Source organism: Trachinotus anak, unplaced genomic scaffold, assembly GCF_046630095.1.
Source record: "Trachinotus anak isolate AG129_WGS33_773 ecotype Australia unplaced genomic scaffold, CSIRO_AGI_Tana_v1 ptg000002l, whole genome shotgun sequence".
NCBI classification, from domain to species: Eukaryota; Metazoa; Chordata; class Actinopteri; order Carangiformes; family Carangidae; genus Trachinotus; species Trachinotus anak.
The window spans coordinates 5,119,334-5,144,924 of record NW_027273853.1 but is presented as its reverse complement, the minus strand read 5'-3'; the positions used below and the strand labels follow the sequence as shown (position 1 = coordinate 5,144,924).

Below are 25,591 nucleotides of genomic sequence, written 5' to 3'. Positions count from 1 at the left end.
ACTTCTCTGGTTTCTGATTTTTTTAATTTGTAGATTAAAACAAAGACTACAACTTATATTTATATACAGTTTATTGTACACTTAAAGACATTCTTATTGGTGCACCAGGTAGCACAGTGGGTAAAACTTATATCATCATAATATTCATATCGAAGAACAATCTAAAAAAAACATGAGAGACAGGCACTTGTTGGAATATCAGCCTTGTATTTCATGGAGAGACAGGGACCAGAGATTGGACACAGAAATCTGGGGCCTGCCAGTGTTACAACAAGCTGTGTGGATGAACTACGGTCCAAACAAAGCACAACTTAACAGAAGAGACTGAAAATTTCAGTCTGTTGTTTCAGAGCTGCTGATATTGACTGTGTGTAAGCTGTGTGTAAACCAGTTACATTTTTGTCCTTCACAAAATGATATTTAAAGCTATGAGCTATGTGTGCATTACAGTAACACTGATCTCCCAAACCATGCCTCCCAGACAGCCATTAACTTCCACTCATTAGGATTCGTATGAAAATCAACTTGAACATATGATAGGTAATCCATCACTGCAGACATTTGGTCATCTCTTTATTTTTTCTTCAAAGTTACAGTAATACAGTTGTGAGCATTTGCTGTTTTGAAACCCCTTCCTTGTTGGTGACTTTTAGGAAGTGCTTAGATCTCTTGTTTGAGTCAATTAAAATGAACAGTGTCAGAATTATCTAAATGTGTGTGTGTGTGTGTGTGTGTGTGTGTGTGTGTGTGTGTGTGTGTGTGTTTAACAAGGATTGCTGTTTCCCAAAGGCAGCATCAAAGCAGCTCCTGTACAAAATTGCTTTACTGTGTGAAAATAACAAATATGACCTAAAAAAAAATAAAGGTACATAAATGGTCATCATGATGAAAGACCTAATGAGTTTGATGTTCACAAATATTGGTATCATATGAAATCAATGGTTGCTGGATGGGAGGTAGGAAATTATTCTTAAAATTTTGGCTTTGGAAATGTCATTTCCCTGTAGTGATTGGTCTAAAACTGTGATGGTAGAAACTGATTATGACTGAAGGGTGCGTGAAAGTGAGGCCGCCTCGTTCCTGTTTGATTGTGCTTTGTCTGGACCTCAGGTAAACAACTTTGACGTCTCACACACTCATGACTTCATTCATAACATGTTTTTTACTACACCCACACAGCTAGATTGGGCTTTAATTCTCCACAGTCTATGGGGTCTTGTAATATTTAATGGCTCTCTGCCTGTTTGGTAAAGGGGTGGAGGAGGTTTAGTCGAACAGCTTGGCTGCTGTGGCCTTGCCGTCATACTTGGCACCTTTTCCGTCAAACTCAGATGGAAGGATGTCGGCGTCAAACTCCTTGTAGTAGTTTTCCAGCTCGTCTCCGTGGACAAACACCTAGGGCAAAGATAGCAGCAGTTAGAGTAATTTGCAACTGTGTATTTCCTGTACTACTTATTCAATTTGTAAATACCTATTTACCCTGAGGTGGGACCACTCCATGAACCCACAAGCACACAGACAATTTCAAAGTGGCATCAGCAGTCTACTGTCTGCTTTACTAATCATAACCAAATTCAACACTAATATCAAGCATATGACACTCCAGTAATAAAAAGCAATGTCACATGAAAGATTTAAAGCAGCACATTACTTAAATGAAACAGTAAAACATGAATCTACAAACTGGAGTAAAATCTGTGCATTCAATCTGAATTTGAAAACCAACACTCAGGTAATAGGCCTATACTGTATCGTGTACTTTAACTGATACCTGATATCGGTGTAGTTTTTACAACACCAGGGAGCCTCTGCATACATATTTTATTCTGAAAGTGCAGCACTGAAACCAGTTTTGACACAGTTTTGACATTACTATTGAAACAGCTGTGTAAACCTCTCACCCTCTCTAGCAGCTTGCTCTTCATGAGGGGTTTGACCACGTTGTAGGTGGTGGTGAAGTACCAGGGCTGGTGGATGAAGTGCACAGCTTTGAAACGGGCAGGGAATGAATCCTGGAGAAGAAAAAGTAAGAGAGTTTGTTGATGTAACTCTAAATAAAACCTTCAGTGAAGAGGAGTCCTCCATGAACTAGAAGGCCGAACCGCAACCAGACGTGAGGAGTAACCTACACAATCTTCTGTGGGATATATTTAAAGAATAATAAAACAAAAACATGTATCTTCCACTGATCTTTAGTATACAGCAGATTTGAACTTTAAACTTTAGGGTATGAAGAGAAAAGCCATTTGAAAACCTATTGCAAACTAGTCCAGGACAAGAATTTTTTTTTTTCCAACCTGCAACATGTCCACCATCTTTTTGAGCTCGGTGGGTTTGATCCCTGACGCCTGCTGCATGGTGAAACCCTTGAAGTTCTCAATGATGCAAAAGCCGTTGATCTGAGTCTCTTCGTTCTCCAGCAGCTTCTCCAGGATCACACAGTAGGCACGCAGGATCTGAACACACACAGAGAGACATATACCATGTTTATTTAGCTAAGTTCATTTAACCTGTTACCAGACAACTGCATCGCGTGCACGTCTGGAAATAATGTAACGAAAAAATAAAAGAATACTGTTCTTCAACCCTTTTTTTGGCCTGTAGTAGTATTTTTTTGTGGAAACACTTTGGATCCACAGCCTCAAGTCTAAACCAGTTCTGTATCCTGAACTACTTTGCACAGACAGGATCAGGAAACCTACAGCTTTCAAACAGCTTATAATTTGCCAAGGTTGTGTGAAGATTGAGTCCAGTACAGATCAAAACACCTACAGTTGGTTTACCAAGGCCAAAGGGTTAGAAGCTTGCTGATATTTCTAATCCCATTTTCTGTCTGCCTGGGGTGATACTGAAAACATTTATGATGAGATCAGATCGGTGCAACAAATAACAAAAAATCCACAACTATTTTGCACCTGTTTGAATGAAAAGTGACTTTGGAAATATATTTTCTTTGTGCATTGTGGATTTGTGGTCACCCAGCACTCCTTACCTCATCGAAGGTGATCTCCTCGTAGTCCCAGTTCTCAATGTTGAAGAGCAGAACCACACGGCCGTATTTGTCTCTGCTCGGCAGGATGCCGGGGTAGCCGGCCTCGATGGTGCTGCGTACGGCCTCTGGGGTCAGATTCTCAAACAGCTCGGGGTAATCCTTCCTGAAGCGCACGTAGCCTGGACAGAGACACAGGGGCAGATTCTGGGTGTTTGGGATGGTTTTGGTATCAGACTATGAAATTATTATTTTAATTTTAACTTAGAGACACTTTTATATGTAAATTCATAATTTCATAATATTTCAGAGTTCATCCTATTATTTAAAAGGTAGGTTGGATCACCCTGTCTTCAGGAAGTGGTAATGTGCATAAAACTGTTACAGGCAGAGTTTCAGTGTCTGCATTGTCTCATGATGATCTAAATGTTGTTCCAAAGGCTTTATTCATGTTGGAAACACAGGATCACTGCCAGTCTTTGGCATAAAAACTCTCAATTAAATATTTATATTGGTAAAAGCCTTCAAAAGTCTGTGTCATTTGAAGCCTGATAGTTTCTTTTCATTGCAAATTAGCCTTGTTGGAGCGCTGTGACAGTGTCTGTCCCTTTGTTTGGCTGACTGTCAGTCATATGACACCTCATCTTGACAGATTTTGACAAAAAAAAGAATCCTATTTTTATACTGGATTGGTTCAGATATTCTCATTCCTGACATCATAATTACATTTTTATGGAGAGAAGAGGAAAAACTGTCAGTAAATCCACCACTTTGAACAGTTCATTTTCCTGACGTACCCTTCATCAGCTCGAAGGCCCTGGGCACGTCGTACTTCCTGGCACGGATGAAGCGGACCAGCAAAGCATCTGGTTTCTCTCCGAAGGTGTCCTGCACCCCCTTGGCCAGATCATCACCTGCATCGGCCTTCTCCTTCATTATTCCTCGCAGCTCCTTCACCGCAGACACCCGCTTCTCATCTGTCTCGTTCAGCTCGTCCTTGGCCTGCAGGGGGAGCCCGTCCAGACAGTTAGCTCACATTTTATATTTATATTGGTACATTGACTGTCTGACATGTGGCCTTTTTGTTACCCACTGTTCTGTGAAGTTTAAGTTTGCCCCGGCCTTGTTCACCTAGCTAGTCTGTTCATTTAGCAGACAGATGACGATAAGCTGGTGAGGCTAGCTGGCTAGTGTTATGTGCTAGCTAACTAAGTTAGCTAACTTATTTGCCACTTCTTCCCAGCTAAGGTGGCTTTTTTCTCGTGTTTGTTGTGTTTTCTTGCAGGAACATGCTTTAACTAAACATAACAAGCTAGCATGTTACAAATGTTCCCTAGCCTGCATTAGCCTCTTAATTACCCTGTGTTTGCTAACATCAAAGGATAGATTCACATCTCTTATATGATAGTAACATTGTGAACATACTTATAACTTACAATGACATTGTGTATATATGTATTCTATAGTGTCATAATATATACCATTCATAAAGCACAGTGATTACACACAGGTGTTTTCAGTTATTCTGGCTAATTAGACTTAGACCACCTCTGATTTTGAAGTTGTGCCGAACTAAGATGTAAATGGTGAGATTAAACTCCGATTACAATGACAAAGCTGTAAGTTATCCCACATTAGCAGATGCAGAAAAAACACTAAAAAGTCAGACACACCCACACAGTCCTAGGAAGAGGTCCAACCAGGCACAAGAAGTGAGGCCGCCTGTGTTGGCCCATTGTGTATGAGGCCTGAACTGTTTAAGCTGATGTGTCTGAATCTGATGCAGCCTGGTGATGTCTCTAAAGTTTGAGTACCTTCTGCCTGGTGTGGTCTGGCAGGTTGGCGCAGGGTCCAAACACAGGCCCGTGGTCCTTGACAGTGAGACGTTCCAGCTTAGCCCTGAGAGCCTGCTCCTCCTCCGACACCATACGGTAAGTTCCACTCTGACAAGACAGGAAATAGCTTTAATGCAACAGGCAATCTGCAGACACAAACATACAGCACAGCTTGTTTCTGTGTTTCTCTTAGATCTCAAAGCTCAGCAGCAATGAATGACAGTGCAGATACCTGTCTTTGCACTGCTCTCACAGTGTGCTGTCACACTTTTTTACAGTAGACATTTCATCATAGAAGGAAAAGCCCCTTTCTGGGGCTTTAATACATGACATAGCTGAACGACAATGGACTGGTGGCACACAAAAACGCAGCAGATCCATCATTACTGTGATTAGTTACACCTGCGCTTTTCCTGCTAAGATGAGGCAAAATGTATGTTGTGAAAAAGACGGATGAATGATGTCCCAGCAGGTGTTTTGATGGCTGCCCTCCAAATCTTTGTTTTCCTGTGATCAAAGACACACCCACACTTATCTGTATCTGCAGATCAGCACTGGAGCTGAACCTTGTACTGCTTCCTGCTGACTGTTTGGGAGATTCAAACTTTTTTTGCTCTGTTTAAAAGCTAAATGCCTCACTGTGTAATTCTCTCACAAGACTTGGTGGTGTTGTGTGAAGTTTAAAACATGTCTAATCCACATGAAACAATACGCCCATAAACCAGTGTTGCGGGACCATAATGAATAGGCCTCAGTGTTTGATTAATCTCCCTCACATGAGCCCAGTAAAGCCTGTAAATACATGGTAAGGACAACTAGCAGGCCTGAAGAAGGGATCAGAGATTAGCAGCTAAGGCTACTGTAGCTGTTGATGACATCCATAACTCTGAGCTTTGGTCTTGTGAAATGTTGAGCTGCAGCTGAGTCCATGTTATAGGAAGATGAATAGGTGTTTGTCCTGGAGAACACTCGTTTGTGAGGGGAGTATTGATAAACCCGAGGCCCTTCGCCCCTCAACACCTCTGTTAAAGCTGTGTTTGAAAACACTAATGAATCATTGATTAGTTCTCTCTGAGCAAAATCTGATCAGAACAGTTTTAGATAAGTAGAAGTGCAAGTACTTACAACCACAGCCATGTCGTCTGCTCTTTAAATCAGCTTCGTACTGTGTGGAAGAAGATAACATGTTTGTGATCCACAAACAATTGACACACTGTGCTCCACAATAATCCCCCTTCATCCCACCATCTCTGCTGTGACAGGGTTCCTTCATTGTGCTATATTTAGTGTTTGCCCATTCCTGGATAATTTATCAGGAGATTTAAGGTCAACACTCTTGTTTCATAATCAACAGGCTCACACTCACTGTCCAGGTTTAAACTCTTTAGTATCATGTCATGTGGTTAAACAGAATCAGTGAAATACATACAACTGCTTGAACTTTAATGTTTATTTATGTTTTATGTTAATTAGATCAAACATTTCCTCAGTGTGTTCTTGCTCCAATACTTAATCTAGAGCTGAAGTAATCAATTAATCACTTGGTCAACTCATCTGCAACTATTTTGATAATTGATTAATCATTTCTCAAGCAAGCAAACCAAACACTACCTTCTCATTTGTCAGGATATGTGAGAGTAAACTGAATATCTTTGGGGTTTTGACTGTTAGTCGGACAAATCAAGCAAAGAAAAAAATATTACACTGGGCTTTGACAATCAGACTAGGACCAGACTATTACTCAGGAAATAATATGGAGATAATTAAAATAATCATCTGTTGGTTTCCAACCTAACTGAAAGTATTTCACTCTTAAACTCAGTGAAATATTCAAATCCAACATTGCATTTTTTTTGCCTGCCACATTACTTCAGAAGAAAAATTCTGTTGTGCATCCTTTCACACACGTCTTTGTCATATGTAATATTTGATATCTGTGATAATTGTTACTGTGGCTGTGATGTGCAGACAAACTGATCATACTGATTACAAGTTAACCTGTCTGTTCGCAGCCGCACTGCTCCTGAAAGATCATCCACAAGGCATGAGAGACTGAGACATGTTCCGGCTGTTATCCTGTACGTGTTTAGCAGACTACTAAAGATGTCTGCCCTCAGATTTACAGGGATCTGGTTTATAACATGAAACACGCCACTTTGTAAACACCTAAATGCAGAGAGCATGAGAGCTTGTATTGTTCAGATTTCTGATCACAGTGGGACTGCAGCTCTGAACCGTGCCAGTGTTAGTCCCATGGTGCACCTACTGAGTGAGACTTTACCAACAATAGTCTTCACATAACTACATTTAGCATCAAATACCACAAGAAGCAGCCACACATGTTAGTTTCATGCCTCTGTATATTACAACACGGGTGTCAATGGTCAAAATTACTGCTCAACAACTACAGTATCACCCAGGAGAGTTAAGCAAACATCCGAGGCAGAGAAGAGGCTGAAGTGACAGCTCAGCATTGGAGGCCGAGTCTTACCTGAGGCAGATGTGAAGTTGCTGACGGGAGTCGCAGGGGTCTGTGTGGAGCAGGGTGGACGGGACCTATGATTTGTAGCGTTGGGATTAGTGGCGTCACACCAGATTACGCCCATCAGATTTCCTTTTTCTTTTCAATCAGCATAAAAGTGGCAGAGGGTGTGAAGAAGGGGGAGGAGGTGGGGAGGGGAGGGGAGGGGAGGGGAGGGATGGTGACGGTTTTTGGACAACGGTGGAGGTGTTCCCATGATGAGAGGCAGGGTCAGGGCACATTCTGGATGACGTAATGTTGGGTGTAGCCTTTAGGTAAAAGGTGGTTTAAGGTGGTGGAGGGATTTGATTGCATTCCTGGGAGACTTGGATGGAGTGAAAAGTGACCATTGTGACTGCTGATTCCCAGTTTGATTTCTGCCACGTGAACACACTTGGGTGAGGGGAGAGGAGAGGTCGAGTCTGTATTCATATAGTCTGTTTCACATGCTTAGAGGCATGATGGGGGAAAAAGTCTGGCTCAGATGTTGTCATGCACCTCAAACACCAGTACCATTTTCTTGAAGGAAACAAGTGGAATTTTCTTGCAGGAGAAATAACTTTAATTTAATAGCACCTAAGCTGCCCTCAAATTTGAAGAGATCATTAATATCATAGTATTTCTGGAGGCATTTCTGTATTTTACAAGCTTATGGAAATGATTTGCAATCAAGTATCTCTCTCTCTCTCTCTCCCTCTATATATATATATATATATATATATATATATATATTGCTACAAATTAATATTATATCAATATATCAACTGAAAGCATCTCAGACCTTTCTTAGATAAATATACTGTGCTGAAAGAACAAAATGAATGAAAACATACAAACAGACAACACATTTATAATAATCTTTGTTGACCTTGTTGAAAGAGTAATTGTAGCTAAACTCAGCAGAATTAGTCTGAAGCTGCCAGATTTGGCTGCTCTCATTTTTGTAACATTAACAGTCTGAAAATCAAGCTCAGACTTCTACAAGTTAAAGACAATTAAACACAAGAAAAATGTGATCTTTGCTTTAAAACTCGAAATCCTGCATTTGGACTGAGGAGGAAAACTTGGTTTTCATAAATCAGAAGTATCCACACACACACACACACACAAACACACACAAGCCCACAACAACCACCTTCACTACCAGGATTTGGATTTAGACTTAGGTGCATTCATATCAGTAAACATGGACCCTAAACTATCCACAATTCCCTGTGATCAGATTAGTTCTCACACACACACATTGTATCTCAGCTCACAGAACGTAATGACACTGTGCACGTGGCAGTCACCTTGATGGTTATGCTGTGGAGTGTATACCTCTGTGTGTGTGTGTGTGTGTGTGTGTGTGTGTGTGTGTGTGTGTGTGTGTGTGTGTGTGAGTGAGCATTAGCAGCTGAGAGTAATGTAAAGGTTTATATAATGTGATCAGCCCTTCATCACATCGCACACATGCTCTCAGCCTTCATGTCTAATCACAACTGAGTGAGCTGAGTAAAAAAAATCTCTAGATTAATCTCAGTTGGGCAACAGAGGTGTGCATGAAAACAAATGAACAAAGAGCCACTGGCAGGATGCTGTGGTCATCGTACCTGCTGTGGTCGTTGGGTGAAATGTGATTTCTTCTCTTTGCTTTACTGTTGTAACACAGTGGAATAAAGTCAAACTTAGAAGGCCCTCAGTGGGGGTGTAGAGGGTCCCTGATATTTCTAAACATCTGTATCTTCCCCTCCACACATGTATTTACCCAGCAGCTGTACACATCTTTACCAAAAGCAGCCCTGTGTTTAACAGCTTGGGGGGCTGCTTTGGTGGGGGCGTGCTACTTTACGGAGTTATCACTGTGGCAACAATTTAATCGTTCATCACAATGATCACAAGGTGATGAACAGCAGAAATACAGCGTTGACATTAGTGTGATGAAACCAGGGGAATGTGTGCTGGCATGTATGTGATTGGTCACTGCAGCGCCACTTCCTTATGAGGTTGTCCCGCACACTGGCCTCCCCACTGCATCAACAAGACCAGCTCCCTTCAAATGAATCAGTCAAGTGGGTCTCAACTCAACCTTAGATGAAATTCTTGTCTTTGAAATCACAGATCGTCTCAGCTCATGTCAGAGATACAAAACCAAAGGTAACAGCACAGCGTTGAACCACCTGATAGGCCGATCTAACTCCTAAAGGAAGGTGGGTTTGAAATCCAACTCATGGCCCACACCCGAGCCCTGTAACAATACAGAGACCAAATAATGCCTTCTCAGAGCGCTTTTTATTTCAATTATAATGATTGAATATTCAAGACCTTTTTATATACAGTCTATGTTCAAGACTGAACTGAAAACAGAGGAAACATGTAGAAAGCTCCACAGTGGCTTATCACAGTGATGGGCTTTAATATGAGGAAAAAATGTTTTTTAAAGATCATTTAGTTTTATGTATGTTACATTTTTCTGCACTAAAATTGTAGTGTTTTGTATAATGATGTTAGTCCACTTACATTATAATATGTTACAATATGTTCACTGCCCACTGGTCGACAGTTGCTAAGAATAATTTGTCAGTTAATTAATCAGCAACATGATGGACAGTTTTTTAAACTCTATTTTCTGAAATTATACCCACTAAATCAATGAAGCATGAAAATCAATATTATTTGTCTTTATTGCCGTATTATTAACATAATTATACTTAAATAATCCCTGTGAAGGACACTGTTAACAAAAGCAAAACATTTTTCATTGAGCACATGAGAAGTCCCACAGTTCGTCTGCAGTTCACAATGAATGCTGCTGGAATGGTACCAAGTTTTCTCTCAGTGATAGTGTGATAGTGTTTTCCTCTTTACCTGGTTCTCCAGGCAGGTTTCTGTACATCCAACAGAACATGGACTCATTGCCCCAGCAGCAGGTTGTTCTTTTGTGTTGGTTGACGTTTGGAAGTTGTCCATTTTTTTCTCTCTGACCCTGGCAGCACTGACGTCATCGACACACGTTTTCCTCCTGATGCAACGATGAAGGTGCAGGCAGCCAACCAGTAATCTGCTAAATCAGGCCTGATCTGCTCAAGAAAGCGATTTGGGAAACAAAATTAGATGGATTGGGCAAACAATGCCCCTCTCTGTTCTCCCCCTGCAGCCTGAGCTGGAGGGCCAAGTTCAGGGTTTAGATGCGTGTGTGTGTTCGTGGGTTTGAGTGAGAAACAAAGACGCAGAGGCACAAGGACAAAACCATGGAGGATAAAAAAATGTGCAGCTCCACCTGCAGCTCACTGTTTTGTAAATTATTTACTCCAGTGGATCATAATCAACCACATAACCACATGGAGCTGTGCAGCATTTCAACTGAATGACTCACATGAATGCAAATATTTCAGTCACTTGGATCTAACTAGGAATGCTGGGAAAGAAAGAGCAAACAGAAAAACAGCTGTAAACTTAATAATAATAATAATAATAATAATAATAAACTTTATTTATATAGCACTTTTCATCCACAGAATGCAGCTCAAAGTGCTTTGACAAATATAAAAACGACAGGGAATCATTAAAAAACAGGGAAAACATTTAAGAAAAAATATATATAATAAACAACTCTGACAGCTAAGATAAATTGTGCAAGTGTGTTTTTTGTCATTGTTCAAAAATATCCACTGAGTCCACCCTTCTAATATTTCTTGGTAGGGTGTTTCACAGTTTAGGTGCATGGATGAAAGCCCCTTCCCCAGTTTTATTTTGGGGGACATTTGGAATATTCCGAGGCCCTGCTGGAGATGATCTTATGGTTCATGGAGGGACATAAAACAACAGACAATCAGTGATGTGAGAGGGCTTTGTATACAAGTAGACGGACTTTAAAATCAAATCTAAAAGATACAGGAAGTCATTGTAGTGTAGCAATATTTATGTAAAACTCTCTTTGCCCTGTCATAATTTAGCTCAGCTCACCTCTACTGTGGTGGGTTTTGTAACCTATTTGGAATCTGTGCTTCTGGATGATTTCACCTGCTGATCCAGTGTTTGTGACAGACTCTGACCAAAACATTTCCCAACACCAGCAGAGCCGTGGTTTCATCCGTTAATGCTACGGCGCTGCTGTTAATGCTGATCTGGCAGTGGATCAAGTAGGACGACCATGAGGCAATGGTTGGAGTTTTTCCTCTGCAATTCCCCTGAACTACATCACATTAACAGGCGTTTCTAATGTCCATTGATTGTGATGCAGCTACTTATTCATAATGATCATTGTAATATGTCTGCACGGTTTTTGTAATTTCAGAAAAATCTTCTGATAGTAAAGTGAGATCAAGTAAACAGCTTTCTATTTTAAAAGACACATTCAGATACAATTTGTGTTTTCTGTTAAAGAGTACACTGCTCCAAAACCCAGAGAATCCAGAGATATCCGTCCATGGTTCTTGCAAGCATCTAGATCATATCTGGGGATTTTTTTTTTATATATATAATAAGAGCAAGTCCAGTCCATAGTTTTTCAAATATCTGGGCAACTACATCTCCAGATTTTTGCAGTGAGTAGCTGAAACCTAAAAGTTTATGTATTGATCTGATTATTTAAACTGAAAACATTCCAGTGACATATTTTAACATGCAGTATGTGGAAAATGTGTTAATGAACAGTTACTTTTTAACACATGTACCAGACCTGGAGTAAAATTATGATTGATTTGTTTCCATCTGATGAATCAAAGTCCAATATTCACTGTGCCTCTGCCTGTACCATCTCCTGGGGGAAACGCTGCTGTCTTCACCAGCCAGGAGCTAACTTTGTCTGTCTGCTGTTTGGTGCTGAGCTGGTGGTGAACAGCTGCCTGCTGCAGCTGAAAATGACGCTGTGAGAGCAGTGAGCCATAACAGTGACGTTACAGGCCTGAAAACAATTCAATGATCTGACAGACATTATAAAGCTGTGTGCTGTGAATAAAATAATTCCTACAGGTGCACCAGCTTTTGTTGATGACTTAAAAACCCTCTTCTGCACAGAGTTAGTGTGGGAACAAACTGTGTTACTACACCCTCTGATGCATGATCAGGGAAACACTGTACTGCAGGACGTAGTGGTGAATCTTTCCATCAGCATGGCGAGAAAAAGACAAGGAACTAAGGGAGACAGACAGAGGAGGAACCTCTGACCAACCAGTCTGTCAACAGTCTCCAGACTTAAACTCCATGGAGCTGGTTTGGGATGAAGTGGACAGAAGGTGACAGCAAAGCAAACTACAGTGCTACATGTGTTCAGACTTTCTGAGCAATGATTCATTTTCACCGCAGAAACAACATCACGAGTGTTCAGCTGCTGAATGAGTCAAAAGTTAAGATTAAATTTAGTTTTTTGTTAGTATGTAGATTTTTAACATATCCAGTTGTTTGTTCTTTGCTTTAATTTCAGAAACAGGCACATTGGATCATGTACATTTAAAATAACAGCTGGAAAACTTCAGGTGTTATAAAACTTTTGACCAGTAATGTACACACGTTATCCTTTTGCTCCTACTTTTCCCATAATGCAACTTGATCTTTTGTTAGACCCTCCTGGACTGGTAAACGTCCATTTCTTTCCGACTCCGTGGCCCCAGTTTTTCTGTGGAATATATTTCTGGCTTCCTGGCGCAGATCAAGATAACAGATGATTTTTTACAAAGCTCCAGAGCCACAGCAGCTCTACAGTTCTTCTCATCACAACTTCACTGATCCTTGTATAAAACTGTTTTCCTGGCGTTGTCACATTCACTCACTGAAAATCAAAGTCAGTGTTTTACTTTAACACAGTGTCATTTTATTAGGACATTTAAGAGCAGCTTACAGAGTGAGGTAATGAAGTACCACTGATACAATTGTTCATAAAATACTTATGGCCACATATACATTGAGGTAACTGCAACACTTTAAACATGAAAATGCAACAGTTTCAAATGCTTGTCTACATTTTATGTCTTAAAAAACGTGTTTTCCTTTTGCCTTGTAGACAGTAAAAAATATCTTGAAGCTAAAACTTGTGCTGCTTTTGAGTACTTTGTCAGCAGAGACATTTGAAAACACAAACTCATCTGAAAATACAGTTGCTTCCCAAAAACCGCTGTATCTGTGGCCTAAGATTAGTCTCTATTACATTTCACTTTTCAAGTAAGAGCAGAGACTGTTAGAAAACTTCAAACTCTGCACATAAGTTAAAACCTTAAAGAGAACCAACACCTTTATGTTATAAACATAATAAAGTCTGTAACAACTGACTTGATTAGAATCAACTCTGCAAGCAAATATCAGGTTGCCACAGCAAACATGTGCTGTCAGGACACCAACCATGTTTACCATGTTTAAAAGTTATAAGTTAACAAGTGTTTCCGTTCAAGCAATAAACTCATTTTCACTAAAGTGATGCAGAAAATTTTCTCCTAAGAGACAATGTTGATAATTTTAGCTCCTCAGACTTAAATACTAATATTTTTCATTCACATTATTTATAGTATCTGAATCTGCTCTGATGACTGAGGTCACCACCTAACATGGACTTTTGGAGGCGTTTCCTACTAAATGTCTCATGAATACTCTCCTCTCATTGGCTGTCAGCTGTGACATCATCCGGCCAGTACTCGTCCTGCATGTAGTGGTTTGAGGAGGCGAAGCTGGGCTTGGGTGGACCGTCGTCGTCCCTCAGCTTGTTCTGCAGCTCCTGTTCCCACTCGCCCTCCACCAGCTTGTAGAGGTCGAGGGCGGCCCGAGCATCCTCCACCGAACAGTGACCTCGCTTCCCGACCTGGGCAGAGAAACAGAGACAGGGTCAGTGTGGTTCACATTAAAGATGAAAATGAACTCTCTTGTACTTTCATGAATGTTTTATACTGTTGTTTGCTTTTTTGTGACCCTGTTTTAAAACAGTTGGACCCACTTGAGTCTGACTGATGCTGGATTTTATAGCTATAGCTGCTGATACTTGCTTGTTCTGTGACCCATGTATGTACTAAAGCCGCATGTTTTACAGTTTAAAATAAACTTGTCAGTGCCCTCTGGTGGATAACATGTTGACACTTTATATCTTTGACAATTCTTTATCAGCTTACAATTGTGCCCAAGCATCTGTGTTTGGATAGTATCTAATAATACTATTGACCTTCACTTTATATATGTTAGATTCAAAGGTCCATTTTATTTTAAGTTGACAAATTAATTAATTTCTCCAAATGCCTTTTCTCCATCCACACAGGAGGTGTATAGTGCCCTTTGCACTTTCAACACAGGCAGACATCTGACATCTGATGACTTCATGATTTTTCACATTACAAATGTTTTGTCTGGTCTGCTGAGGTTTCTTGTGAGAGGACAATGTTTGGTTAAAGTCAGGCTGTTTGATACTGAGGGACACCACATCCTTACATCTGCTTGTGTTACAGATCTCTTGATGACAATTTTATGTGATAAAGCTCCTTAACACGCTGCACAGTGCCTGTTTGGTGCGCTACTAAGATTAATATAAATGCAAAACAACAGAACTACATGAGAGCATGTGAGAATCAATGTCAGTTTAAGTGTTTTAGTTTTGGTGTTAAACAAATTCTTCACAGGTTGAACCATGAGCACCAGAAGTGTGAGCAAACAAGGAAAGACATTTTAACACACAACAAGTTAAAGTCTCTTCAACGATGTTTGTGATATAAAAATAATTATAGACATTTTGTCACGTTTCTATGAAAAACCTTAGTTATCATCAGGGATTTCATTTCTAAAAGTAACAGAGTCTATGAAGTTCCATATTTATAATGTATGAAGACTGACGATGCCCATGACACTCATGATCTTGTCTCACCTGTATCCTCCTGTTCAGCAGCTTACTGGCCAAGATTTTGAGGGAGGGGCAGCGTTCTCGGGGGAAACCAGCCAACTGGCTGAGGAGATACGTCGTGCAGGTGTCTCTGACCATGTGACAGGGATGGAGTATGTCCAGCGCCTCAAAGTCGTTGTAGACAGAGTGGCCCACGACCACTTTTCCCTCAAGTATACTGAGGATCTACAGGAGAGAAGCCACACAAGTGCAGAGGACAAACGTTATATCTACCTGTAATTAGTGATCAACAATTTGGAGCATCAGCTGGGTCAGCAGCAGACTGGGTTTAGTCAGTGTTGGGTCGACAGTCAAACCACAGTGACCTGTTTGTCAGTAAGCCTCATGTCTGTGTTAAGATGTGGAGACTTCAGATTTAACCTGTGCTACAACAATACCTCACATTTCTACACACTTGTTTCATCTGAGGTGCGATGAGCGTTTCAAAACTCATCAAGTTAAAATGGAACAAAGTGACGACGCCTGCTTGAAAAAACCCAATAAATACATTTACCAGCTTGCAGCTTTTTTTTTACCTACTAATTATAAAATAAAACCTGACTGGTGGGTTAGATTTCAGACAACAACCTAAACAATGTCTGTAATCACAAAACAGTACACTTAAGGGGAGCCCTGGTGGCCCGCGGGTTCAGACACTGACCAACTGTTGCATGTCAATACCCATCAACCCTCTTCCCTCATTTCCAGTCATTTGTCCACTTTCCACAACCAAATAAATGCAAAAAGTGTCCATACTACCACCACCACTACTACGACGACGACAACGACGATGACGAGTAATAATAATAATTATAATAATAATAATAATAATAATAATAATAATACCTAGTTTCATCTGAAATTTAAATTATTTTTCTCATATCACAAATGTTTTTAATCAGGGGAAAAAAGGCAGCTCAGTGTTGCAAAGAATACAACTGTTACCATCATGAACAGATGAAGGATGGTTTCAGCTCAACACACTGTAGCTTAATGCAAAAGTCTCTGACTGTGGAATTAACCCACTTTGTCAAAATACTGTAAACATTTTACTGAAGGTAACATAACAGCCAATTTAATTTAAGTAAGAGCAGCTCTGTAGTGGTCCTCTGCTGCTGTACTCTGGTCACCGCAAGGTTTGATGTGTTGTTCATTCTGAGATACTTTTCTGCTCACCACATTAGAGCAGTTGAGAGTTGGTTTTCTGAGTTACTGTAGCCTTTCTGTCGGCTTCAACTAGCCTGACCATTCTCCTCTGACCTCTCTCATAAACAATGTGTTTCAACAGAACTGTCGTTCGCTGGATGTTTTTCTTTTTTCACACCATTCTGAGTAAAAACTTGAGACTGTTGTGTGTGAAAATCCTGGAGATCAGCAGTTTCATAAATACTCAAACGAGCCTGTCTGACAACAACAATCACACAACTGTCAAAGTCACAGAGATCACATTTTTATCTAATTCTGATGTTGGATGTCAACATTAACTGAAGCTCCTGACCTGCATCTGCAGGATTTTACACATTGCACTCCTGCCACATGACTGGCTGCTTGAATAACAAGTAGGTTTACAGGTGTTCCTACTGAAGTGCTCTGAGAATGTATTTATACTCACTGCCTGCACTGATAAATTCGTTGTACACTAAATAATCAAGAATGAGTGACAGAGACTCAAACAGCAGATCCAGATGCTAAAGTGAAGCTGTTCTCACCTCCTCCCTGGCCTGAACGAAGGGTGTGGCATTGTGCAGATGGTGCCTGTGGATGCCGCTCCACCGGGTCCTGTAGTCTGTGACAGGCTGACACGGTTGGACGTATTTATCATACAGGATGTTACCATGATAGTCCAGGATGCTGCAGCGGGCCAGCTCGCTGCAGCGCCCGCCAGGCCCCGTCCCCACCATCTCACAGTCCAGCGCCACCACCATGGTCGAGCACAGGCTGAGGCACGGTGAACTCCGACCACTGGCTGGAGGACTGGCCTCAGAGGAGAAGCCGCTGTCCACCTCCCAGCTGTCTCTGAGGGCTGTGACTAGACTGTGGTGGTCAGAAGCTTCAGGCACAAACGCAGAGTCTCCAGGTTTAGATGCACCAGTGCTCTTGTTTGAAATTTCCTGCACTGAAGTGTTGGTTTTAATTTTTTTAATCAGTTTATTTGTATCCGGTGGTTTGTAGTGGTTGTCTGTTCTTTTCCTCTTCATGTTGGCAATTAATAACTTCTGATGACATTTCTTCTTAGCTCTTGCATTCTCCATGGCGTGAAGCATCACGTTTTTTTTGTACAAATACTGGTAGTTGCTGAGATGCCCCCATGAGGAGGCTTTATTCTTTTTTGACGCCTCTGTCATCATCCATCAATGAAACTGGCTTTGAAGTCATTTCTACGGAGACAACACAAAACAACCAGCTTATCATTACTTCATTTGTGTAAGTGATCACAGAATTACAGAATCGTACCTTTTGGAGCTCCATGGGGCTGTTGCATAATTGGCCTATACAACAGACTGACTATGACATTACAAACAAGCTAGAGAAACGTGTTTCTAATTGGTTCATATTACACACCATGCAGGAATATCACTGACTTTAAGGGACAGGTGACTGACAGCAACACATCACATCACAGTGTAGTAACAGTGTGATAGAGGCTGAAAATCTTCGAAGGTTGGTAAATAATTAGTTAACTTATAATGAAAGTTAGCTAATTAATAGTTTTTAAAAGGGTCAATTACTGCCAGGGAAAGTCAGAAGGGCTTTCTTCTGAGCTAATCCGCGAGCTACAAAAGACACCAAACTCCGTTCATAATCTCGATTGTTTAATCTTCCTTCACTACTCGTCAGACATTATTTAACTTCACACGTGTGTGTGTGTGTTTTCCACCATTACAAGACTCTAGTGGTAAATCAAACACACACTGAGCTGTATGCACACCCCACCGAAAACTCGTCAACGTCTGATTTGTATGTCAGCCTCTTTAGCAGACGGTGGACGGCAGTGATCGGTGACAGCTCCAGCTATCGCTATGAAAGCTTGCAATTATCAACAAGGACGTGCTTGCTTGGTGAGTTACACATAAGCCGTGTTGGAGACTGGTCCCTCACGGATAAGAAAAAGCGGGGAATCGTGTTTTATGCAGTGTTTAACTTTATCGGTAGTCAAGGCCAACTTTAACTGTCAGATATTTTAATGGAGTCTGGTGTTCCGTCATGAAAAACCGACTGACTTAGCTAGCTGAGGAAAGCCACGTCAAACAAAGTACGACACATCAGTTGTCAAAGAAAAATATCACGTAAGATCATTGTCTTAAAATAAAGGTGTTATTTATGAATGTTAACAACAGACATATAGAAAAAGACACTTTAGAGCAAACATGACTAAGAATAATCTGTACGTTACCTTCCTGGGCAGCACGTGTACAGTCCTGACATGCCTGGGCAAGTCCGCTCTACTCCTCCTCTGATTGGCTCGGCTCCTTCTCTTCTTCTGATTGGCTCCTGCTCTTCTTCGTCTCACAGGAAGCGCTCAGCTGCTGAAAACAAAGCAGAGTCGCCAGCTACAGGCCCAGCGCCATATTGCCACAATAATTCTGTTACCAATGACAAAGATACTCTATCACCTCTGATGAGAAACGCACAATAAAAAGTTAAAGAAGCATTAACGAACAATTAGTGATAAACCTACACCACAGAATAAGGATTGGTGGGTTCAACAATTTTATATGCTGCATCTTGTACCTGTTGAGTCACCAAATACCAACAAATAAAGAAATAAATACCCTTACTGTTTCAGTTTCATACAATGCCAATTATAGCAGGTTTCATGAGGGATATACAACACATGAAATAAGTCTGACTTATGTAAAAATGTATTTAGAAACTCACATATTACCCCAAACTCAAAAATAGTAACCTATGATTTATTATATAGTAGAAAAACAGTGAGTGTGAGGAAACGCGATTAACACTAGACGAGAGAAACTAGACAATAAATTTCATACTGTTCAAAATTAGTTGTGTTGTAACGTTTTCTACTGTTCTGTTACGCCTTATTTGTTGTCTGTTCTTTGTTTTCTTTTATGCCAAATTGTGGAACTTGAGTCAAATTGATTTGCTGAAAACAAAATGAATCATCAACCTTAAATAACCAAATAATTAATTTACTAAGTAAATATATATTTATATATAGCTTCTACCATGTTTCTAAATTTCTCCTGTTTTATATCATTTTATATTGACTGTTGGTTTTGGACTGTTGCTTGAGCAAAATAAGATATCTGAAGATGTCACCTCAGACTTTAATCAGTCTGACATTGTATAGACTAAATAAATCGATTCTTTAAAAAAAAAAAAAAAAAAAACCTGACAGATAAATTGATGCAATCTCATCTTTCTCAATCACTAAATGCAATATAGAAGAGTTTTCTCATGAGGAGCAAATGTCAATTAACTTCACAAACATAATCATGGTTATCAAAATTGTGAATCAGAGGCAGGTGTTTGAAGCAGCTCTATTTACCTGCCATGACAGTATCATAAAACATTTATATTCATGAATGACATCATCCAGTTCATTTTGGTTTTGTGGGCCTTTTTATTTCATAATCCTTCCAAATGTACAAAAACAAAGACATGTTACAAAAATAAAACAAAAAAAAAAAAAAAACAAAAACAAAAGAAATTCACCATTACCATTATCCCCTGTGACAACAACAACAAAACGAAAGAGACAGATGACAGGAGACTGGCGACAAACCAAAGTGCATCAGCCTGAGGTGAAGTATTCAGACCAAGGGGAAATAAAAATCTCAAATTTTCAAAAGCTGTCCCCTCTTCCCTAAAAATTTGTTTTTGTTTTTAAACATCCGGCAGGCCCTGGCCACCACCTCTCCACCTTCCACAGTTTTCCCAGAGCAGCGGAGGACCTAAAGGGAGGGCCACGTCTTTTCGACTTGGCTTCAGAGCATTCGGTAGTTCACTAAGAGAGTAGAATATAATTTAGTCCTTTCTCTGCAAGGATTTCTCCAATCCTCCTCCTGTCATGGTGGGGAGTGGGGGGTGCTGAGTTCTTGTTTGGAGCTTTTATAGCTCTGGCCTGTCCTCCTTCTTCTTCTTCTTCTTCTTGGGCTCATCCTGCATTACCAAGGGGTTGGAGGCCTCCCTCTTCAGGTAGGAGATGAAGTCGCTCACCTCGCGACCTCCCTGGGACGAGAGCGGTGAGACGGGATGATTAGCTGAGCCAGTACAGACATGAATTCACTTTGTTATAATGATCACTCAAGGTGAGACTCACCTCGTATTTCTTTGGGTTCATCTTACGTCCAGCCGGGGAAAAGTAGATTGTGGGGAATCTGGAAAAGCAAAATTGAGGAGATTAAGGATTCATAGCGTAATGTACGATCAGACAGTTATTCTTCCCCAAACCCAAAAAACATACAAAAACAAAAAGGACAGGTTGACAATTCTTCAAGTCCGCCTTAAATCAATTATCAGGTGTCCATATGTACACTGAAATGTTTTTGTTGCTATAATTATTGCTCCTGTTCATCCTGGCTGTGAGGGCTCCTTTCTTAATGTACTTTCAGTGTCAGTGACGGGACAAACTCCACAGTCAAAGAGTTTATCTGAAGATAATTTTATGCTTCAACAGTCTGAGTTGGTCAAATCAAGTTGATGTCTTCTAAAGTTAAAGTGCAAATGTCCCTCTTTTTGTTACCATCCCTCCAGTGAAGCTGAGTGCAGACACACTGTCCACAGAAACATACAGAGGGACTTTTGTTCTAAAAAGTTTGGAAGATGCGTTTGATTTGACCAACTTAGACTAATGAAGCTTCATATCAGCTTCAGATAAACCTTTGAACACATTTTTGCACAAAACATAGACTGTGGATTTGGTCCCATCACTTACATTGGAACTGCTTTAAGGAGGGATCTCCTCATAGCCAGTCGAATGAATGATTATAGCAAAAAAAAAAGTCTTGATAAAGATGTCTTAGACGTGGTGACCAATACACCCCCTGAGTGGGACACGTTATTGTTGAAGAATCAACTTGTCAGTGGTCTCTAGACAACCTAAGCAACAGTGTGAGTTTCTACCTCAAACCTTGTTCAGCATTTCTCGTGACTCACCCGCTGACTTCATATGGAGACGGCACGTCGTTGGCTGTGGCGTCCATCTTTGCAATGACAACGTTGGGATCACTGGCCAGCTTTAGAAAGAGAAGAGAGAAACTGTTAGCTGTTTGTTTTGTCTGGGCTAGAGCTGAGATCACTGATCAATTAATCAAAAGATAATTCTTCTCAATAGTTGATTAATCATTTTTCAAGCAACAAGGACAAACATTTGCCTGTCACAGCTTCTCTAATGTGGCAATTTCTTTGCTGTGAATTCAATCTCTGTGGGATCTGTGGGTTTTTGACTGTTGGGCATTTTAAGATGCCAACTTGGGTTCTGGAAAACTGGACATTTTTCTGACGACTAATTGATTAACCCATTAACACATTGATTAAGCCTTTACATTAGTTGTAGCATTAAACAGCATCTATGGCTTGTTTAACTATTATCAATATTCTTTTCCACACAGAGCTCAAAACAGTGAAAACACCAGGTCCCCTTCACTGTTCAACCTCAAAATGTTTGTCAGGTTGTTTAATGAATTCTGAAGTAATGCTTCACTTTAAGCTGCTCTTTGGTTAATGTCATTAATTCACTCTGGTTAATCTAGGAACAGCAGTAGGTCCGGGGTCCACTCCCTCACCTTCTCTCCCAGCTCATTGTATTTAGGCTCCAGGTTCTTGCAGTGTCCGCACCATGGAGCGTAAAACTCGATCAGCACGTCTTTGCTGTCGTCGTTGACAATGGAGTCGAAGTTCTCAGCCACCAAAACCTGGAGACAAACGGCTCATTAGTGGCTCTGAGTATTTCCGAAGACAGTTCTTTGAGTCATGAGTGCTGTGATTGTCGTGTTACACTGAATCTTCATTTACATCTATTACATACTTCCAGTACTGCATTTATGTATGAGCTATCTATTTGTCTTTGCGGGCTCTAAACAAGCATAACATCTGATCCTGGACAAAAACCAGGAGGCAGAATTACACAATTCAAATGTTAAAGTCATGTTTCATGTTTAAATATACACATGAAGGTCGCTGACCTAACATAAAAAAATATTTCCAGTTACAGTACATTGTTTTCAGCTGAATGTTTTACTTTCACACCTCATTTACTAGCTCATAATCACAGTACATAACCTGCATTACTGAAGAGAGTCCTGTTTACCCTCAGCAGTGAGGGCCAGTTCTTTATTCAGTAGATTTTATTGCATCTTAATTTCTGCCAAATTTTTATTTCACTCCTGTTGAGTAATTTTCAGATGGGAATATAGTGTAAAAGGTCTTGATGGGAGAACAATCATCCAAATTAGTTTCTGTAGACAAAACATGCATATTTACATGACATATATACAAAAATACCCGAGTACACCTGAGGGTGAGAAGTGAGCCAAACACCATAAGGCTGCACTAAAGGACCATGGATTTTTTCCTGTTCTTAATATTCATTAAATCTTACTTGCGTGTTACAGATTAAGTAGGAAAATGTGGGAGAAACATGCAAAAACATTTTCCTTGAAAAATCAAACAATACAAAACCCAATAACACAGCACAGATCAAGTAGAAATTAGACTCCTGGACGTTTCATCGCACCTTGACAGGACCATCGTTGTTCTCTGGGATGGGCTCTGATTTGAGGTAACGCTTCAAACTGCCATCGAAGTAGCTCTGCAGGAAACGCTCCAGAGCTTTTCCATCACGACTGTTGAAGAACAGAGAAAAAAAGTAATTAGAGACACAGAGTGTTTGGAAGAAAAACATACAATCAACATCTGAGTTTAAGATTGTAGTGGAAGCCAATGATTACACTTTAAAAAGGAGAAATTCATCATCACACAAAATTTAAAAAAAAATTAGCACGGTGCAACTCATATCCATATCTAAGAGTTCTCTAGAACCAGTGGTCTCTTGCATCTGTACAACACCTGATTATAGTATAAACTGGAAATGTTCTCACTGGACCTGGTCATGATGCAGTGTAACATTGGCCTGGATGGTGAGTTGACTGTTCATAGTGATGATGACCTTAACATTGTTATTCAGTCAAACATAAATGTCAATATAATAAAGCCCTCCCATATACTGAGCAGCAGCTCCTCCTTGTGTTAAATAAGCTACATAGCGACACCTCTAACTTGTCGGTTTGAGGGTGTGTTTAATTAGAATTCAATCATCAGTGTGTGTAATGTGTGGTTAAAGTGCACCTGTGAAAAACGATAAAAATGACAGCTGACTCACGAGAACTCCTCGGTCATGACGTATTTGTCTCCCTTGGCAGTGCGGATGGCCACCAGAGGCAACTCTCCTGAGCTGCTGTCCAGGCCGAACTCAGACACATCGTGGCTGAACATGTTCTTGTTGGCCACAGCAAAGTTCAGCTTCTTGCCCTGATCCAGGAAGCCCTTTGCCACCTTCATCACCCTGTAAAATGTGAATGGTCTGTTTTAAAAGCCATGCTTTTGAAAGTGGAAGTATTTAGGTATTACAACAAGAACTGAAAGAGTCAAGAGCCACTGCACAGAGCTGAGGAAAGAACAATTCTGGGTCACGTTTACAGACACCTACCTGTTCCTCCAGTAGTTGGAGCCCTTGGGGTTTTTGTCATAGTCAACATCATAATAAGCCACCATCAGGTCTTTCCCCCTCAGCTGGTCCTTGTTGTCGTCTGTCATGTGGGGGCAGATGCCAAAGCTGAGTAGAAAAGTAAGAAGAAATCAGTTTAGAAAGAAGGTTCAACCAACAAGCTGTTGTCTTAGCTGGTTATGGACAACCATATAATACAGGATTTACAGCTGGATAACCTACTAAGTTAAGTTTGAGACCACTCATTTATATTTTGCACTGATATTCTTCTACTGTTTTATCCCATTTTAACAGTAATTACATTTTAGATTTTAATCATTTTAAATCCTATTTAAGTGTGTGTGTGCTTTTTTGCTTCATGTTTCTTTTACATGTTGTCTTATGTAAAGGCACAATACAAATGCATACAAAAATAGACAGGTTGAAATACACAGAATGTGACATTTTTCTAAATTCAATGGCGAGCAGTTAGGCCTGGGCAAGAGGCAACGCTGGTGCAAAATGAAAGTAAAACAAATAAATAGGGGTGTCTTCTGTTACGGAGACGAGCGTTTGGAAGGAAGATAAAATCATCTGCCTACTTTGTAACATCTGTTAGCAGGAACACTGGTAAACCACATGTAGAGGAAACATTTACAGCTACTATAAGCTCTTTTGTTTCAGTTTTATCTGTAAGTGTGTCTGTTGCATCTGCTCATAAATTAACAGAATATAAAAATAATCTTGACCTGTTAACTCCTAAGCAAAACTCACACAAAACCATGCAAAGTGAATGTACTGTATGCCATCAACTTTTCAAACAATACTTATAATGTAGGAATATAAGGAATTCAGGTCAAATCACATTTTGAGTGTAGTCTACTCGGGTACATTAAAAAAAGCTTTAATAAGCTTCACACTCACTCTGGTCATCACACAGCGCTGACCAGCTCAATTTTCAGATACTAAAATGATCAGTTATAAGTAGAGAAGGCTAGTTGTGACCACAACATATCTGTTTCAAATCAGTCATTTTTCTTTACACAGTATTACTCGGGGGGATCACCCAGATTTTCTATGGTCTATGTGCACAGTATCAGTCTGTACTGTTTACAGACTGACGTCACAGAGCAGTGTCACTGTCTCAGCTGATGATCTCTTCATGACACTCTGCATATTACATCTAATTTGTGACTTTCCAATTGAAACTATGAACACACAAGGATTCATTATTTAAAGACAGACTATAAAGTCCAGTATTGGCTCATCACAAGTACAGAATACCTTCTGCTAGAGGCCAAATAAATTTTGCTGATTTATTTAGCCACAGTACAAGAACTGAGTGAGAGCAGAGTCTGTGTTTGCAGAGGACAACTCACCTACAAAACAAGGTCCTGTTGGCACTTAGCCATATGTGCAAATATGTACTGTTACCATGCAAGATGATGGTATGTTTTACCACTACCAACAATTCAAACTACTGGAAACACACAACTAAAGAAAACCAACACTCACATGTTGTCCTGAATGAACTTCTTGATTTTGTTGCTGGTGAATTTGTCTTCTGTGTATTTGACGGAGCTGTCTTCAAACTTGTTGTGAAGGCGTGGTGGGCGGAACAAGACGACTCCCCTGTAAGCCAACAAAAGAGTTTAGTCCAGATCGCTGGAACAGACCTGCTCAACCCACAGGAGCTACACTACTGATGTGACTGTCCCATCACGTGTGTGAGAAAGACATTTTC

The 25,591-nt window shown here is 40.3% G+C and overlaps 3 protein-coding genes and 2 long non-coding RNA genes across 6 annotated transcripts in view; 2 read left to right on the top strand and 3 right to left on the bottom strand.

Moving 5' to 3' along the window:
• Positions 1 to 53: 53 nt before the first annotated feature.
• Positions 54 to 7,428, bottom strand: rlbp1b (retinaldehyde binding protein 1b). 2 transcript variants are annotated; one of them, XM_071492078.1, is made up of 8 exons: positions 7,316 to 7,428; positions 5,950 to 5,989; positions 4,804 to 4,932; positions 3,787 to 3,991; positions 2,993 to 3,171; positions 2,298 to 2,456; positions 1,902 to 2,012; positions 54 to 1,395 (listed from the first exon to the last, which is right to left on the bottom strand). In XM_071492078.1, exons 2-8 carry the CDS (start codon positions 5,959 to 5,961, stop codon positions 1,267 to 1,269), a joined length of 924 nt encoding a protein of 307 aa, XP_071348179.1. In that variant the 5' UTR covers positions 5,962 to 5,989; positions 7,316 to 7,428; the 3' UTR covers positions 54 to 1,266. The 2 variants fall into 2 exon arrangements, with proteins under 2 accessions (XP_071348179.1, XP_071348187.1); XM_071492086.1 differs by lacking the exons at positions 5,950 to 5,989; positions 7,316 to 7,428 and adding an exon at positions 5,057 to 5,824.
• On the top strand, positions 4,024 to 14,067 carry LOC139629473 (uncharacterized). Its single transcript, XR_011692981.1, has 3 exons — positions 4,024 to 4,701; positions 4,828 to 4,920; positions 13,928 to 14,067. It is a non-coding gene; the product is annotated as an uncharacterized lncRNA (long non-coding RNA).
• Positions 13,114 to 18,702, bottom strand: isg20 (interferon stimulated exonuclease gene). Its single transcript, XM_071492063.1, has 4 exons — positions 18,571 to 18,702; positions 16,886 to 17,554; positions 15,162 to 15,362; positions 13,114 to 14,114 (listed from the first exon to the last, which is right to left on the bottom strand). Exons 2-4 carry the CDS (start codon positions 17,522 to 17,524, stop codon positions 13,914 to 13,916), a joined length of 1,041 nt encoding a protein of 346 aa, XP_071348164.1. The 5' UTR covers positions 17,525 to 17,554; positions 18,571 to 18,702; the 3' UTR covers positions 13,114 to 13,913.
• LOC139629477 (uncharacterized) lies at positions 18,099 to 19,851 on the top strand. The gene is made up of 2 exons (XR_011692982.1): positions 18,099 to 18,235; positions 18,583 to 19,851. It is a non-coding gene; the product is annotated as an uncharacterized lncRNA (long non-coding RNA).
• pdia3 (protein disulfide isomerase family A, member 3) overlaps positions 19,745 to 25,591 on the bottom strand; it is an 8,424-nt gene continuing 2,577 nt past the window's right edge. Inside the window, exons 6-13 of the mRNA XM_071492033.1 lie at positions 25,363 to 25,479; positions 23,851 to 23,976; positions 23,524 to 23,706; positions 22,879 to 22,987; positions 21,929 to 22,057; positions 21,300 to 21,379; positions 20,464 to 20,521; positions 19,745 to 20,372 (exon numbers count right to left, since the gene is read on the bottom strand). Coding sequence (XP_071348134.1) covers positions 20,253 to 20,372; positions 20,464 to 20,521; positions 21,300 to 21,379; positions 21,929 to 22,057; positions 22,879 to 22,987; positions 23,524 to 23,706; positions 23,851 to 23,976; positions 25,363 to 25,479 — 922 coding nt within the window. The 3' untranslated portion in view covers positions 19,745 to 20,252. The remainder of the gene's footprint in view (positions 20,373 to 20,463; positions 20,522 to 21,299; positions 21,380 to 21,928; positions 22,058 to 22,878; positions 22,988 to 23,523; positions 23,707 to 23,850; positions 23,977 to 25,362; positions 25,480 to 25,591) is intronic.